Source organism: Lucilia cuprina, chromosome 6 (assembly GCF_022045245.1).
Source record: "Lucilia cuprina isolate Lc7/37 chromosome 6, ASM2204524v1, whole genome shotgun sequence".
NCBI classification, from domain to species: domain Eukaryota; kingdom Metazoa; phylum Arthropoda; class Insecta; order Diptera; family Calliphoridae; genus Lucilia; species Lucilia cuprina.
In genome coordinates, this window is record NC_060954.1 from 30,221,663 (window position 1) to 30,240,460 (window position 18,798).

An 18,798-nucleotide genomic window follows, 5' to 3' on the forward strand; every position below is an offset into this window, starting at 1 on the left:
TCAATGAATATGAAATTAAAATTTACAGTTATAAAAAGGGATGTACCCCTACAATACTCCCCCTCCGGAAAGATTAACGTTTAATAAATTAAATGTAACACTTTTTTTGGGTTTTTGTAAAGTATTATTGATGTTAGTGTTTTCTATGTATGCAGGTTTTAGTTTGTCTATAGAAATCGTTTTTATTTTACCATCCACATCTAACTTGAAACTTTTTTTATCTTTTTCAATTACTTTGTACGGTCCTTCAAATGGTGTTTGCAAGGACCTCTTTTGATCAACATGTACAAATACGTATTTGCAAGTAGAAAGATCTTTAGGTACATATATATCATTATTACTACTTTTGTGATGTGATAAATTAGAACGAACATTTTTTAAATATTCTTTTAATTTATTTAAAAATCATAAGAAGTTTCTTCCATGTTCGAAACTACTACTTCTCTAGGTAATCTAATGTTTTGACCATACACCATTTCAGCAGAAGTTCCTTTCAAATCTTCTTTGAATACTGATCTGAGACCGAGTAAAGCCACCGGAAAAATATCATACCAATTTTCAGAGTTTTAGCCATAATTGTTGCCTTTAACTGTCGATGGAATCTTTCTACTATACCGTTGGCTTGTGGGTGATAAGGAGTGGTTATAATTTTATGACTACCTAATAATTTTGTTAGTTCCGTAAAAATTTTCGATGTAAATTGGGTACCCTGATCACTAGTTATCTTAAGAGGTATTCCAAAACGACTTATATAATTCCTGAAAAATGTCTGGGCTATTGTCAACGCTGTAATATCCTTGAGTGGATATGCCTCTGGCCACTGGAGGAAGTGGACCGACTATGTCAAGGTGAATGTGCTCAAATCTACCTCTTGGAATATCTATTTTCATTACAGGTGATTTGGTGTATCTATTTATTTTTGACTTCTGGCAATTTACACATTGCTTAGACCACATATTTCTATCCTTATTCATGTTTGGCCAAAAATAACGATGAGAAATTAGACGACGAGTAGCTCTAATACCTGGATGAGAAATTGAGTGTAACTTTTCAAAAATTATTTTGCGTAAAGTATTCGGAACAAAAGGTCTTGTTGTCTCTTGACAAGTTTCGCACCATAAACAAACATTAAATAGTGAAACATTCACTTGTTTCAAATTAAGGTGTCTGTTCTTGTCTTTCAAAATGTCTTTGAGTTCTACATTCTTCTGTTGCTCATCGTATAAAACTTTCAGATTTATATCTGACTGTTGAAAGGCGTCTAACTCGAATGCTCTAGATAGTGTATCTGCTACAACGTTTGAGTCCCCATTTATATGTTTAATATCATTGGTAAATTGAGAGATATATTCTAGATGTCTTGATTGTCGTGGACTTCTTTCTGTTTTTGAATTTAAAGCGAAAACTAAAGGCTTGTGGTCAGTGTAAACTGTAAATGTCCTTCCTTCTAACATATGTCTAAAATGTTTAATATTTAGATAGATTGCTAAAAGCTCTCGATCGTAAGTGCTATATTTGGATTCAGATGGGGATAATTTCTTCGAAAAGAATGCTAATGGTTTGGGAATTCCATTATGTATTTGTTGTAAAACTCCACCAACTGCAATATTAGAAGCATCAACAGTTAAAGTCAATTTAGCTTCGTTATTAAAATGATTTAATAAGATACTTGAAGCGAATTGATCTTTAATAGTTTCAAAGGCCTTTAAACTTTCATTATTCCATTCAACAGTTTTCTTTTTAGTTTTCAGTGCTTGTGTTATCATTAAGTGAATTGGACTTGATAATTCTGCTAACTTTGGGATGTATCTATGGTAATAGTTTACCATTCCTATAAACTTCTGAATTTGTTTCACAGTCTTTGGTTGTTCAAAATTGCGTATTGCCGATATTTTCTCCTCTGATGGTTTAATTCCATCACTTGATATATTGTGGCTAAGAAAATCTATACTGGGAACTCCAAAAGTGCATTTTCCTGGTTTAATGCTTAATCCATATTCGTCTAAGCGTTCGAAAACTAATTTTAAATGACCTATATGCTCTTCCTCGTTTTCACTAGCAATCAGTACATCGTCAATGTAAACAAAAACAAAGTCAAGTCCGTTAAAGACTTCATTAATAAACCTCTGAAAAGTTTGTGCCGAGTTCCTTAAACCAAAAGGCATTCGTACAAATTCAAATAGTCCGAATGGTGTGGTGATTGCTGTTTTAAAAATGTCTTCTTCTGCCATAGGAATCTGATGTTAAGCTCTTACTAAATCAAGTTTTGAAAAAAATTTCTTATTTGTCATGTTTATGTTAAGGTCGTGTATGTGTGGAAGTGGATATCTATCAGGTACTGTGATACAATTGAGTCGTCGGAAATCACCACATGGTCGCCAATCGTTCGGGTCCTTTTTCGGAACTAAATGCAGTGCAGATGCTGCACATGAATTTGAAGGTCTGCAAATGCCAAATTTTACAAGAAAATCAAATTCACTTTTAGCAACTTTATATTTAATCGGATCTAAGCGTCTAGGTTTGGTGAATGGTAACGGACCGTTGGTTGCTAATCTATGTACCGTTGAATGTTTAACTGGTTTTGTGTAATCAGGTTCAGATATTAATGAAGGGTACTGTTTAAGTAGACTAGTGTATTGATTATCAACGGCGAAAACTTTTGGTAAAGAAATATTACAGTAGCGTGACACTGTATTAATAGATAATTTAGTTAAGGGATCAATTAACGTTTTATTTTTTATGTCAATTAAAAGTCCGTATTTGTGTAAAAAGTCCGCTCCGATTATAGGCTTTTCAATGTTAGCAATAATAAAAACAAAGGGAAACTCGCGTCGTAATCCTAAATCTACATTCAACATTTTCTTACCAAATGTTGATATATTTGAACCGTTTGCTGCTGTCAGAACAATGTCAGAAGTAGTCTTATGACTTTTAAATTTTGAAGATGGAAGGACAGATATATCTGCCCCACTGTCAATTAAAAATTTTATTTTATTATTCTTATCATTAAGAAAAAGGCGACGTGTTAACAAGTTCAAACTCCCATTATCTGTCGCTTCGATAGTGGGTCCAGTTAGTTTTTTGAATCTTCTTTTTGTCTATAATAAGAGCAAGGTTGTTCACACCTTCTTGCTTCACTACCGTATCTATAATGGAATCTACAAATCCAGTCTCTATTCGTAGATCTAGGACGAGATCTGCTCCTACTTAATCGCCTATTTAAGGGTCTGTACTGTTGTCCATCTAACTGATTTTTTATTGAAGCTACGTCTAATGAAAGATTATTGAAGCTATTACAAATATTGGTAGTAGCTTGTACTAGATTTTCAACAACCTTTTCTAGACTATACGAATTTGCAGAATGTATTGGAGTAGTGTCTCTAATACTTGCTATCTTATTACTCTGTAGCACTTCCCATATGATATCAGCTAAGCGTGTTAATTCGTTGATATCTGTTAAATTGGAACCAGTCAAGACAACATTTATGTTATTTGGTAATTTTCTTAACCATATTTTTCTTAACACGTCGGGACTAAAATTTGAATTCCCAAGTAAAGCTAATGACCTATAAAATTCAGATGGTTTTTGATCTCCCATCTCAGAATTAGACAATATTTTATCTAATTTTGTATTTTCACTCATAGAATGCCTTTCAATAAGGATTTTCTTTAAATGATCATAACGATTACTTGAAGGAGGTTTCTGTATAATGTCAAGTACAGTTACTATTACATCTTGAGGTAAAGCAGTAACAACATACTCATATTTAGTAATGTCCTGTGTTACTTTCCTATTTGCAAATTGCATTTCAGCATGGATAAACCACGCTTCCGGACAATTTGTCCAAAATTGGAGAAGTTTAATAGTGGTAGAACAAATTTCAATATTAGACTGAGGACAGGTAGGAGTTGAACGATTATCTAATTCAGTCAATGTTCCAGTTTCAGTATTGATGTTGTCAGAATTATCTGTTAAATTGGGTTGTGACGTACAATTTGGACGTGTTGAATTGGGAGAGTGTACAAACATGGTTTCCGAAGGGAAAGTTTACAATTAACAACGATTAACAAACAATAAACAAACAAGTAACAACAACGAATGTAGTATATTGATTTGATTTTACAACGTGTATGTATTTGGATGTATGTATATACTAAAGGTAACTTAAAATAAATATAATATGATATACTTATTTCTGTTTTTTTTTACAAGTTCAGGTAAATCTTTGACCGATATTTATAGTAGGTTGAAGCGGGATATTTTATTTAGGGATCTTGACTCTAATTCAGGTTTCGTGTTTAATGATTGTCTGTTTTTAGGAAATTGAACGGTGAAATTGATTGATGATCTTAACTTATGATCTTGATTGATGATCGTGTTTAATAATCTTGATAAATAATAATATATATTTTTTGATGATCTTGATATTTGGAAATCTAAGATCTTGATAAGATTAAATCTCTGAGCCAATTCCAAAATAATTAGGTTTGTTTTTCTTTATTTTTGATTTATTTATAATATTAAATTGCAGGATCGCCAATTGTAGTCGTTATATTTAAATAAATAAATTTGTGTTTTTTATTTTAAATTTAATGTTTTCAAGTGCGTATATTATATTTTATGAAAATTCTTGAATATAATAATTGACAATCTATTATTTTAAAATCAATGAATATGAAATTAAAATTTACAGTTATAAAAAGGGATGTACCCCTACATTGATATATCATCCTTGCTCGAAGTCGGACATTAGCAGACTATAAAAGTGTATTTATGCCATCATTAGTGCCATTACGAATTCGTTCATATTCCCTTAATCCATCATCGTCAAGCATCGGAAATTCATTTGAAGATATATGGATCAATACAACTCCGGATTCAAAAAATGTTTGTAGACCCATTGGATTTGAATATAAAAGGAGTCAAAGAACACAACAAAAGATTTAGTGGAATATTTAAAAGATGAAATAAATGCACTGGAGCCCATTTGCATAAAAATAAAGGAATTCTCTATTAACGTATCATATCAGCTAAGCTTAACAATGATTGATGGAAAGGTCAGCAATGCCATAACAGAAACTTCTTCCTTCTGGAGATGCTCAATATGTAATGAGAAAAAGTCGCAATTCTCAAATATAAACAAAAGCAGAAGAATTAATGAAGAAGTCCTGTCTTTCGGAATTTCACCACTTCATGCCAGAATACGATTTTTGGATTACTTTTTACACATAGCATACGACCTCAAATATAGAAGTGTACCAGAGAATCTTACTAAATCAACAAAAAATAATGAAGAATTGAAAGAACTGAGAGCTGCGGAAAAAAAGCAGAATCCAGGAAGAATTTAATGTTTAGATGGGATTAAACATCGATAAACCACTTCCAAGTTGCGGTAGTGCAAATGTCGGTAATACGGCGAGAAGGTTTTTTCGTGATTTTGAAATTACTTCAAAAATACCTGGAATCGACAAGGAGTTGCTTCGAAGAGTTAACACTATTTTAATGGCACTGAATAGTAAACATAAAATTAATGGAAATCGATTTGGGGAATATACATCTGAAATTTCTAAATTACTTGTATCTCTGTATCCATGGAGGGAACTAAGACCAACAGTACACAAAGTATTGTGTCATGGTCAAATAATAATTGAATCGAATATTCTTCCACTTGGAGAGTTAACAGAAGAAGCTCAGGAAGCGAGGAATCGAGATTTTAAGCATGTTCAACTTTTCAGCTCAAGAAAATGCTCCAGGCAATCACAGAATGAAGATATTTTTAATAGTTTACTTTTATCTTCTGATCCTGTTCTTTCAATTATGCGAAAAAAAATGGATTTGTTATGAAACTCTATCATCTCAAAACGAGGAAGATTTAAAGGACTTATATTACCTTCTGGATATGTATACCGATATGACAGATTATTTTATAGAAAATAAGTAGTGTTAGGAATTAACTATATAAGTAGGTTGTAAGAATTAATTGTATTATGTTTAAGATAAACAGTTCAAATAAAAAAAGCTATTATACTAACTGATGATATTGTATTAAATTGTGTTTTATATTTCGGTGGACGGGAAAGGTGGTTTGTGTGGGGTGATTTAGGTGTTGTTGTGCGTGGCTCATAATAAAATTATATTTTTTATATTGTATATACAATGACTTTAATAAAATAATTAACTAAATAATTTTTAAAAATTGTCCAAATATTTTATTCAACACCAAATGTATGTTCTGTCATACTTATGTGTGGTTTCTAGATAACATGTGAGTAGTTTGAGTTAAAATTTTACTTGTATTTTATTTTTGTTATAATAACAAAATAGAAGTAAAATTTGTACTCAAACTACTCGCTCGGTATCTAATACTAAAATATGAAAAAGATGATATTAAAGGACACAGGTTTAAATTAACATATTTTTGAATGTAATTGAGATATTGGCTTGAAATTTTTTGTAAAGGATCGAGAATTTCCATATCTTACTAAAAAAAGATATTAAGGGATAAATATGGACTAAATTGTTGTAGCTATCTGCGACCCTATTAAAATTTTGATATAAATCATAGTTTTAGAAATTTAACAAATATGTTATATATGACAAAATCGTTATTTATGAACAAAACTCAATGAAATCTTTAACGCTTGTTAAACTTGTCATTTCAAATAAGAAAATGCAAAAAAAAATGAAAAGGTCAATGGGCATCCCGCAATTCCCAAAAATAGGAATGAAAATCCCAAAAATGGGACTTTTTACATTTTTGCCCATAGGGTCCACATTTCTTTCAGGGCTGGGAAAATACTTTTGGAGTAAATAGAAAACATATTGAGGTTTCCAAAACTGCTTTCAGTTTTCTGATCCCAGCTTTGGGATTTTAGTCGCCCAAAGTTGAAGTTTTGATAAAAAAATAGGTCATATTCGGAAGGACGCAGTGGCAACATTTTCAAAAAATAGGACAAGTTTTTTACGCCAAAGCGTTCTGCGTAAAGATACCTTTTAGAAAACTATAAAATTGTTATATGTTCTTAAAGAAAATTTTATTTTATGAATAAAAGAGTTAAGACACATTTTGGGCAAAAAAACGGCAAAAATCTAAAATTTTTTTAATTTTTAAATTAAAAAACGTATATTTTTGGATCTGTAAATGATATTGATCTGAAATTTTTTGTATATTATTGGAAATTTTGTTGTCTAACTAACAAGAAAAAATTGAGTCCATTTGGTCTAAAATTACGCCCGGTATTAAAAAAAAGGCGGACCAAGGTATGGTAAATTTTGTATCACTAAATTTTTAAATGCCTATAACTCGGATATTATAAGAGATAAGTAGTATGTCCAAGTATGTTTTTTCAAGATCTCGTCGAGCGCTTTCAGAAAATATAAAAATCTTTGTATTTGGGTGAAAAAATGGCATGTGTTTAAAAATTTTACATGTCGTAGGTACCCTACTTTGAGCCGTCACAGCTCCGTCCCTGGGGCATCTGCGGTGTTCATCTTCAAAACTTAAACTCGAATACTCCTTGGCTACGCTCACCCTTTATCCCGATCGGATCAACCGTTTAGAAATGCCAGATTTATTTCCAAAAAATTTCCATTCTGCCCCACTGTGCATTGTCAAAAATCGAAAATAAATCGCCATGTAAAAACAAGTGTTTCAAACATTCCAATTCCTCAGAAAAGATTTGAAGAAGTTCATATTGATATTGTCGGACCTTTACCACCTAGTCAGGGTAAACAATACATATTAACAAGTATTGATAGGTTCTCTCGATGGCCAGAAGCATTTCCGATTGAAAACATACTTACGGAAACAATAATAGAAACATTTTATAATGGATGGATTTCTAGATATGGTTGTCCATCGAAAGTTATCTCCGATCGTGAAGTACAATTTACATCTTCAATGTTCAAAGCAAATGGCAGAATATTTTGAAATTAAACATGTAACCACAACTTAAAATTTAACGGCATGGTCGAAAGGATGCATAGAACTTTAAAAACTGGTTTAACGTGCAAAATTCACCCATCATGGACAAAGACGTTACCTTCTGTGAGAGCATCATTTAAAGAAGATCTACAAGGAACACCTGCAGAATACCTTTATGAAGAAAACATAAAAATTCCTGGGAATTTTTTCTGTTTTTTTGGAAAATTATTTTAAAAATGAATTTCTTTTAAAACTTAAACATGTGATAATTAATTTAAGACCTATACCTAGTTCCAACCATGGAATTGTTAAAACATTTAAATTTAAAGATTTAGAAACATGTTCACATGTATGGGTGAGAAATGATAGAATTACAAAACCATTATCGTATAAATATAGTAAACCTTATGAAGTCATTAATAAAAAACCAAAATACTTTACGATAAAAATGGGAAATAAGGAGGATACCACTTCGATAGAGCGAATTAAACCAGCTTATAGCTCACGGTTAGTTCTGACGAAATCATTGGAGAGGGGATTGATGTGGCGACTTACATATTGTACTATACAAATTACTACTTTAAAACAGCGTTGCGCTTTCATATTGTTCTAATTACGAAGATTTTCGGCAATTCACACGTACACAACCCGATCATAAATAAAACTCATAGCAAGAGCGTAAAAATTGCAAAAATTTTTAAAAACAACAACAATATTTTCAAACAAGAGAATATCTTGCAAAAAAAAACTCGTAAAAAAATACATAAAAATAATATTTTTAATACTTTTTTTAAATATTTTACATTAAAAGTTTTAATCTTTGTATAGAAATAAACATTTTTCTCTTCTTTAAATATGCCTTATCTGTAAAATTTACAATTTTACTTCTCATAAAATTTCATCATAGCAACCGTAACTAGAAAATATTTTTTCTAAGTGTTTTTTAGTATTTTCTTACCACTACAATAAAAGTTTCTCTTTCTGCGCTTGGCTGCTTTAAAATATTAGAATTTTGATCAACTATTCACAACTTTCAAAAATATCATTGTTTTGTAAAAAAGTTCATTCAGAATTTTCCATTTTTGAATTAAAGAAATAAAAAATTAAAGAAATAAAAATAAATAATCTTATATTGTCCCTGGGACAATATAAGATTATGTACCAAATTTCATTGAATTATCTTAAAAATTGCGACCTGTAGTTTGATTACAATGTTTACATGGACGGACGGACATCGCTAAATCGACTCAGAAAATGATTCTAAGCCGATTGGTATACTTTAAGGTGGGTATAGGACCAATATTATTGTGCGTTACTAATATCAGCACAAACCCAATATACCCTCCCCACTAAAGTGGTGTAGGGTATAATAATAAAGAAATACTTTCTTTACAATATCGATTGCATATAATAAGAAAATTGAAAAACATGGAAGATTACATAAATGTATGATTCAATAATATACGTTGTTTTCTTCGTTCAGATATATTCATTGCTGAAACCATTTAAAAATTGCGTAAATAATAAACGAATTTATATTATAATGTGGAATCATTTTTGAAACGGCTTTTTTAATAAAAAACAATCGGTCGTAAAAAAATCATCTTTAGAAAAAAATTAAATTCTATTTTCGTATTATGAAAACGAAAAAAATATGAAAATTTTAGTGAAATATTAAATATGAAGCGAAATACTGTCATTGATATTGTATAAAGGTATAAAAATGAAGACCACATTCATTTATAAAAACGAGACTTCCGAAAAAGTTGACATATAGAGAAGAGCGTCTAAAACAAAGTATAACAAGTAGTCCGACTCTTTGACAGCAGTACCTAACTCTAAGCATGTGTTAGTGAAAAAGTACCTAACTCTAAATATGTGTTAGTAACAAAAATGTATACGTATTGGTGCATTCCAAACACACAGAATATATAAAAAAGTTACAATTTTAAACTTGTTCGAATTTTCAATACCAAAAATTAAAACTCTGATTGAAAATTAAAATTCAACAACAACAAAAATGAAATGTCAATAATTAGAAAAAATATTTAGGAAAACTAAACAAAATTTTGTATGAAAAGTAAGATAAAATTATTTTAAAAAATTACAGATTTTTGTGCACAACCGTAATTTCGCGTACAATCCTAAAAAGTGGACAAAAAAGTAAGTTAAACATTTGAGGATTTTGACAAGTTTAAATTTCTCACAAGAGAGTCGAATTCACACGACACTCGTAGATATGAGAGATATTTCCTGTATATGAGAGTCGGACTACTTGTTATACTTTGGTCTAAAACTTAGGTAAAGCATGACAAATCCGCTCTAAGTGATACTAAAACAAACAAACGAAGCGAGCTCTCAAGTTTATTTTCCAACACACCTACGAAACTTCCAAACCAAAGTATAACAAGTAGTCCGACTCTCATATAGAGGAAATTACTTTCTCACATCTAGGAGTGCCGTGTGAATTCGACTCTCTTGTGAGAAATTTAAACTTGTCAAAACACTCAAATGCTTAACTTTCTTTTTTGGCCACTTTTAAGAAAAATTACGGTTGTGTACAAAAAATCAGCATTTTTATTAATTTTAATTTTATCTCACTTTTCACACAAAATTTTGTTTTATTTTCTTAAACTAGAAAAAATATTTTGTTCTAATTATTGACATTTCATTTTTGTTGTTGAATATTTATTTACAAACAGAGTTTAAATTTTTACTATTAAAAATTCGAACAAATTTAAAATAGTTTTTTTTTATAAAACTCTGTGTGTGTTAGAATGCACCAATACTTTTACATTTTTGTTACTACCCAGCAGTTCGACGGGACAGACCCGAACTGACCACTTATCCTACCACTTGTGGCCGACCGACCATTTTAACATGGGCTTGTCCTACGAGGAAGTCAATCGTCACTCTACGCCCCACAAAGAGACAGTAAAGAGACGATTGTCTCCGCTCTCGCTTACAAAGGGGACACTAAAGTTGCGACTGTATTCATTCTCGATTACAAAGAGTTTATTTGTGACGAAAGAAAGAAAAAAATACGAATTGGAGTCAGCCAGGTAGTAAGATATTAATGGAACTAAAATTTAATCCCAGAAATTTTAAAGTTTTTTTTGTTATTTATAATACAGTACACTGTAAAGTAGTGAAGTTATAAATAACAAAAAAACATTAAAATTTCTGGATTTTTTATGAATAGGATTGGAAAAAATTAAACACGACCTATTATTTTTGAACATTGCTCTATGAAATGCATTTATTTACAATTTTAGATACAAAATGAATCTTAATATATACTCCATGTAAATAAAAGTAAAGAAATAATGGACAATTTTAAAAAGTGAAACAAATAATTTATCGTTAGGTGTATAAAAATATCCTCCAAGAATTTTTGCGCTCATATACAGTGCTATAAATGTCAATTAATTGAAAATATATACTGGATAATGTTTTAAATAGGCTTGTATATCAAGAATAAACATAGTAGCGTGTATTACATTTGTTTAGAAGTTTATGTCGTTGATTCACCTTTATTAAAATTCCCATTATTTTTAACATTACACAGAAAAAAATTCTTCAAATAAATTTTTTACGTATTTAATGATAATTTGATAAATTAAAATAAATATTAAATATCAAACATTCTCATATGCAAAAATAACTTTTGGCAAACAAGAACTTATCTTTATATTTAACAACAAAAATTTCTCTATGTGTAACTCCATCAAAAAACTTCCAAGCTCTCATTCTCTTAGTTTGGGAGTTACGTACGTGTGTTGGAAAATAAAACAGAGAGCTCAATTGAGAGCTCGCTGCGCTTGTATGCAATACACCAAAAACACTAAAAAAATTTACAAACTTTTCTTTCAGTGCATGGAATGCAAACACAACACAAAGTGCAGTAGTGTTAGTGTGGAAGGAAAATTTTACGCTCTGCCGATGTGTGCCTTAAGGGCCAAATAGACTACACAAGCGGCTTGACAAACATACTAGTATTTCACGTTTGTGCAAGCCTGTTGTGTAGTGTATGAGGGTGTTTCGTGTTTGTACAAATGCTTGCGGTTTGCTTGTACAAAAATTAAAAAATTTTGATTTTTGCACAAACATATTGAATATTTGTCAAACCGTTTGTATTGTTTATATTCCTAAATAACCAATTTATTACAAAATTTATATTTCGAAGAAAAAATTACATCTGTATCTTTGCAAGTCCACAAAAACGTGAAAAAATCGGTGTTTGTACTAGCAATGTTTGTGTAGTGTGTGTTGAAATGAAAAATGTATGTTTGTCAAGCCGCTTGTGTAGTCTATTTGTGCATTTATGCATAACATGTTTCCATTAATATCACTAGTTCAAATCATTATAAAAATATGAAGGTAGTGTCCACTGGACACTAAGAAGTGAAACGCTGTAATTTTTTTTACAACAACAACGTTACGCTCTTCTCACAGACGAGTTCTGTGTAACTCCAACACATATGTAAGAAACTTACTCTCTCTCCAAACTTCAAAACTTTGTCGCGAAAACTCGTGGCTTATAGAACTTGAAAATATTTTTTATCACTTAACGTTATATTTTATTATTTTTTTGCACACTTTAAATATACTTAATAGCCCGAAAAGATTTAATTTTTTACAAACGAAAAAATATTTTTTATTTTTTTGACATTTAATTTTTGTTGTTGAAATTAAAACGAAAAAAGAACAATGTTGTAAATTTTCGTATAGTACAAGAAAAAAATATTTCAACTAACTTAATTATTATTTCAATATTGCAGATTAAAAAGCAAAGATACGTTCATATATAATGTTTATAGATAAATTATGTTGCAAAATATTTAAAGAAATATTTTAAAATATAAATTCAAATGAAATAATTTTTTTTTTTTAATTTTTAAATCCGATTTTTTGCAACTATGTTGGCTTGAGAATTCTACTAATACATTCTTAGAGTAAGGTACCGACTGACAGTAGACTTAGGTACTTTTTGACAGCGTTTCACTTCTTATTTATTCTTTGGTAGTGTCATTCCTCTCTCTCAAACAAACTTTTTTAAGTTTGCTGGTATTTTTTGAAATTTTTATTTTGTAAATAAATAGAACATCGTTGCCACATATAAAAAGGGAAAAATAGTTTCTAAGAAATGTTGTGATTGTGGAATTTATGTTAATAATTTTCAAAATAATTTACGTCCAGTGGTAACTGTTGTCGAGCTGTCCTGATTAAAAAAAGGTATTGTTTTAGTTTGTTGTTTAAATTGTATACAATGTAGATTATCATTTGAAAGGGTTTTGAAGCAATGTAATTGTGTCCTTAAGTTTAGGATAAGAAGGTTTATGTGCAATAAAAAGGTCAACATCCAATTCCCTTCAAAGAGACTGAGGATTCAAAGACAGAGAAACAAGAACACTAAAAGAAAACAAGAAAGATATAAAATATATAAAAAGGAATGATGAATTGAAACTGTCCATTCTCATTGCGTTTTAAACCAGATGATTTACCTAGTCTATTCCCTGATTGAAGAAACGTGAGATAATCTCCAATCGAATGATAAAAGCATTAGAATGCAGGGGTTAAATCCCGCAATTTCTTCATGTTTGTTATGGAACCTATTTCCCAGCCATTACAACATAATATTCTGTGTCCTAGGAAAGTGGCAAATTATATGCTTAATGACTCTAATTCCTACCCGTTAGCAAGCCTATCAGAATCCTTGGAATGCGTTTACCCAGTCCTATAAGTGTCTAGGTAGCCTTCACATCAAGTTCTATCTCTAAGGCCTTTTATATTTTTTAAATTAACATTTTTTCACTTGAAGAAAACCGTGTATTCTTGGACCGGATGGAGCACTAATTGCAATTGATTGACACGACAGCAACAGACATTCAAACTGATATAGAACTTAACAAGAAGTTTATAGTTTTGATTAAATTTCTTTTACATTTATTTAAACTTTTATTGAATTTTTTTATTTCATTTGATTTTTAGTTTAGTTTAAATTGAATTTTATTTTTGATTTTGATTAAAAAATAAACAAACAAAAAATGGGATTTTCAAAGTAAATGTGGTAGCTCGATTTATTAAAATACCAGCAAACGTCAGATGGTTAATATGGCGACAAAAAGAGAGAATGACACTAACTTGATATTTTTACCATGGTTCAAATTCTCCAACAAAAATTAAAAAATAAAAAATTAATTCTCAGACAGAGGTTGAACTTGGTGTCTTTCAATTTGTTTTTAGAAGCTCTTACCACTGAGCTACAGTCATCCTAGAATATCTCTTGCGAAAAGGCAATGAGAAATTAATATCACAACTTTGAAATATGTAAATATGTCTTTAGAAGGCCCACAAATCTAAGTCCTATAATTTAATCCCGCAGCTTGTGCCTTTTTTCTGAATGACGTATTTTTTTTTCATATTTTAATAAAAAATTTATTTTTTATGCTACCAAAATTTAGGTAGTATTGCTACCTAGAACTGCTACCAAAATAAAGTAGCAAAGCTACCAAATTTCTGATTGTTGAAAAATATAATAACATTTATTGCTACTTGAAGAAAATATTTAGTGCTTATATTTGAAGTATTCAATTGCTACATTAAAATATATAATTTGGAAGTCTGGTAACGCCATGTTGTGGTAGATGTAAAAATTGATCCTCTTGTTTGAAAAATAAAATTAATTATCTTAAAAGTGAGCAAAATATAAAATAAATGTTCTAAGCTGAAAAAAATTAATCGTATGAATAAAAATTAAATTGTATGAATAAAAACGTATATATTGTCATCATTACAACGTGATTTCATCATCCAATATTTCATCTCTTTTTGTTGCATTAAATCTACATCCTTTGTTATTGACTTTTTTAAACAAAATTTTTATACAGACAACACCCGTCCGACAATTAAAATTAGACACGAACCGGATGATATACGTCAGAAACTATAAATTTAATGGAGAAAAACTGATTTGTTAGTTTTTCATTTCATGATCCTATGTCCTTCTTAAAGAACTGCAAAGTTTTAAGAAGTGCATTTTTCAAAAAATATTTTAAAAAACTTCTACTGATCAAACAATGTCAAATTTGATGCCAAGCTAACAAAAATAGTTTGAAAATATTTTGTGTTATTTTTAGTTTATTATGTCAGGATCAAAAGATGTATAAAAAAATCTTTCAACTTTTTTTTGAAAAAATAATATTGAATAATATACCCACCATCAAATCACTGCAATATAAATGAACTTTGATATTTTGAATATTTTAATATTATATATCGATATTAATGAGAACATCAGGGTAACATTTGAAAGAGGTCCATTAATAGGGGTTTTACTTCTGTGAAATTTCATCGCTATACTCGTATTTTTAAGGCAGTAATGAGCGTTAAAGTATTTTTATGGAGGGGGACCTTATATGGGCGCTAGGGTCAATTATAGACCGATCCACATAAAATTTGATATAAAGGCTTTGGTTCCTTAGATACATACTGATGTCAAATTTCTTCGCTATATTCGTATTTTTACGCCCATAATTAACGTTAAAGTCGTTTTCTGAAGGGGGCCTTCACATAAAATTTGGTAAATTTTGACTTGTATAAATCTTACTTCTGTGTAATTTCATTGTTATAATCCTATTTTTGAGCCAGTAATGAGCATTAAAGAAAGTTTATGGGAAGACTTTTTATGGGGGGTAGGGTCAATTATGGACCGATCCACATAAAATTTCATAAAGATTTTTTGGCCTGTAAGACACTTACTTACTTATATCAAATTTCATCGCTATAATTGTATTTTTAAGTCAGTAATGAGCGTTAAAGTCATTTTCTGAAGGGGACCTTATATGGGGGGTAGGACCAATTATGGACCGATATACATAATTTGGTTGAGAGATATTGACTTGCATGAAACTTATGTGTGTCGAATTTCATCGCTATATTCCCATTTTTAAGCCAGTAATGAGCGTTAAAGTAATTTTCTGAAGGGGACCTTATATGGGGCGTAGGGTCAATTATGGACCGATCCACATAAAATTTCATAGAGAGGTTTTGGCTAGTAAGAAACTTACTTTATGTCAAAATTTCATCGCTATACTTTTATTTTTAAGAGAGTAATGAGCGTTAAACTCATTTTCTGAAGGGGACCTTATATGGGGGGTAGGGCAATTATGGACCGATATACATAAAATTTGGTTGAGAGATATTGACTTGCATGAAACTTATGTGTGTCGAATTTCATCGCTATATTCCCATTTTTAAGCCAGTAATGAGCGTTAAAGTCATTTTCTGAAGGGACCTTATATGGGGGGTAGGGTCAATTATGGACCGATCCACATAAAATTTCATAGAGAGGTTTTGGCTAGTAAGAAAACTAACTTATGTCAAAATTTCGTCGCTATACTTTTATTTTTAAGAGCGTAATGAGCGTTAAACTCATTTTCTGAAGGGGACCTTATATGGGGGGTAGGGTCAATTATAAACGATATACGTAAAATTTGGTTGAGAGATATTGGCTTGCATGAAACTTATGTGTGTCGAATTTCATCGCTATATCCCCATTTTTAAGCCAGTAGTAAATAAGCTTTTTAGTCATTTTCTAAGGGGGACTTTATATGGGGGTAGGGCCAATTATAGTCCTATATCTGCCATAATGCAGAATTACTTTGCAGACGTCAAAAAACTGACCTATGCGAAATTTTGTGGTATTTGCTTCATAAAAACGAATTTGTGAATATTTGAAGCTATTTATACAGTATTCGGGGGGGGTACATTTTGTATGGGGGCTATGTGAAATCGTTGACCGATTTTGCCCATTTCAATACCAAACATTTCTGATCAATAAATATATTTTGGGAAAATTTCATCTCAATAACTCTTATTTATATAATTATAATAATTTTGTATTAACATGGATATTAAACTAACAATACATGTATAATTGGCCTTATAGGCTTCCTATGTATTGATTGATGAAATAAATAAATAAAATAAATAAATAAATAAATAAAATATATAAATACCAATGACTCTACTACTGCTATTAAATTTTTTATTTTTTTGATACATCTATCCAGACAGACGGACGGACATGTCCGTCATCGGCTCAAAAAATTAATCGATCGGTTTACTTTAAGGTTGATATTGAACCAATATTTTTGTATGTTACAAACATCAGCACTGACGTATAATATCCTCCACACTATAGTGGTGTAGGGTATAATTATTTATATTTTTGCGCTACTACTCCATTTATAGTTTATGTTTTTCTAGAACTATTTATACTGCTACTGATTTAGTACTACTGCTATATTTGAGATTTACTTTAAGGTTTTATATTTAAATAACGAAATGTACGTACATTTTTATATTATGTCTATAGATAGACATAAGGTATTATATAATCGAACATGCAGTTACATTTTTTCATACACGGTTTATAATTATATTTTTCAGATTGTTAACAATAATTGTTTATACAAAATGGAATAATTGGGCTAATTTAAATATATATTAACGAGTAATTTAGCATTCGTAGAGTAATTATTATATTATTGAAATATTTTAAAAATAACAGTTTAAAAGTACTCGTTCTTATCGCAGCAACAGAATTCCATAAAATTAATTTCAACTTATACAAGTATGAGGCAATATTTAGTTGTTTATTTTACTATTATTATCCTGGCATTAGATAAAGCAGATGCAGCTGTACGTGCGGTTTTAAATTAATTTAAGATATACATTTATTAGATTAACATACATACATATTTTTTTTGTATTTAGTCGGGACTAGAAATGTTCTTTGATAACATCACTTGTACTTCTGACGATCCGAATGGTTTTTTAAATATTTTATCCTGCTATTTGAGTAAAAGTGTAAAGCGACGAACATTTTCCATAGAGTTGCAGTTTAAAAAAGATTTACGGCACTTTTTGCTGAATATGTGTGTCGTTTTACCGCGTAAAAATGGTAATGATTTTGTGCTTTTCAATTTGACAAATATCGATGGATGCAGCTTACTATCGAATAAAAATCAGGCAACTTTTATCAAATTAGGACGATCAACATTAAATCGGTTTGGAAATATTCCGCACAAATGTCCTTTCCAAAAGGATGTGCTATATTATATACGTGGTTTTCGAACCGACATGAATTTATTTCCAGCTTTTACTTTCGAAGCTGAAATGCTGTTATGGTTTGATTTTATAGTGGATCATAAAAAAATTATTAAAGGATTTCTGCGTAGTTTTGTTACGATGAAAAGGAATAAAAATATTAAACCAAATTAATAATTATTTAGAGATCAACTTATTATGCATATTAAGTATTACCCATGACAAATTTCATAAATATTAATAAAGTAGAAACAAACGATTATCTCTTATTCAAAGAATGGTATATTTGGCTGTGTGAAATCTCATACACCCATCAGTAATTTGTGGACATAATATGCGTCAATTATGAACCGATACTCATAAAATTTTGTAAATAGATTTTGTTTTGTATGAACCTTGCTTAAGTCAAATTTCATCGCTAGAATCCTCCTCTCAAATGAGGGAACGGTCAATTATTGGCTTATCATTACTTTTTGTAGACCGATTTTGGTTCATTTTTATACCAATAATTTTCTGAAAGGGTTTTTATAGGGGATAGGGTGAGTTACCGACACATTCCTCATGAAATTCGGTAGCAAGATTAACGTTCGTATAAAAGTTTCTTATGTCGAATTACATAACCGTATTTCATAACTCATATTTTTAAGCAAGCAATGATAGCTTAAATAAGTAATTTATATGGCTGGTTCGGTAAATTATGGGACGATTTACATAAAAGAGAGATTTTAGCTCGAAGAACTTAACTGTGTCAAATATTATT

General features: G+C 30.1%; 2 protein-coding genes across 2 annotated transcripts; one reads left to right on the top strand and one right to left on the bottom strand.

The window, feature by feature from the left end:
- Nucleotides 1–3,073: 3,073 nt before the first annotated feature.
- On the bottom strand, nucleotides 3,074–4,030 carry LOC124420610. The gene has a single exon (XM_046954071.1). It carries the CDS (start codon nucleotides 4,028–4,030, stop codon nucleotides 3,074–3,076), a length of 957 nt encoding a protein of 318 aa, XP_046810027.1.
- Nucleotides 4,031–17,717: 13,687 nt separating this feature from the next.
- Nucleotides 17,718–18,212, top strand: LOC111686528. The gene has a single exon (XM_023448886.2). The coding sequence runs from the start codon at nucleotides 17,718–17,720 to the stop codon at nucleotides 18,210–18,212; it is 495 nt and encodes a 164-aa protein (XP_023304654.2).
- The last annotated feature ends 586 nt before the right edge of the window (nucleotides 18,213–18,798 follow it).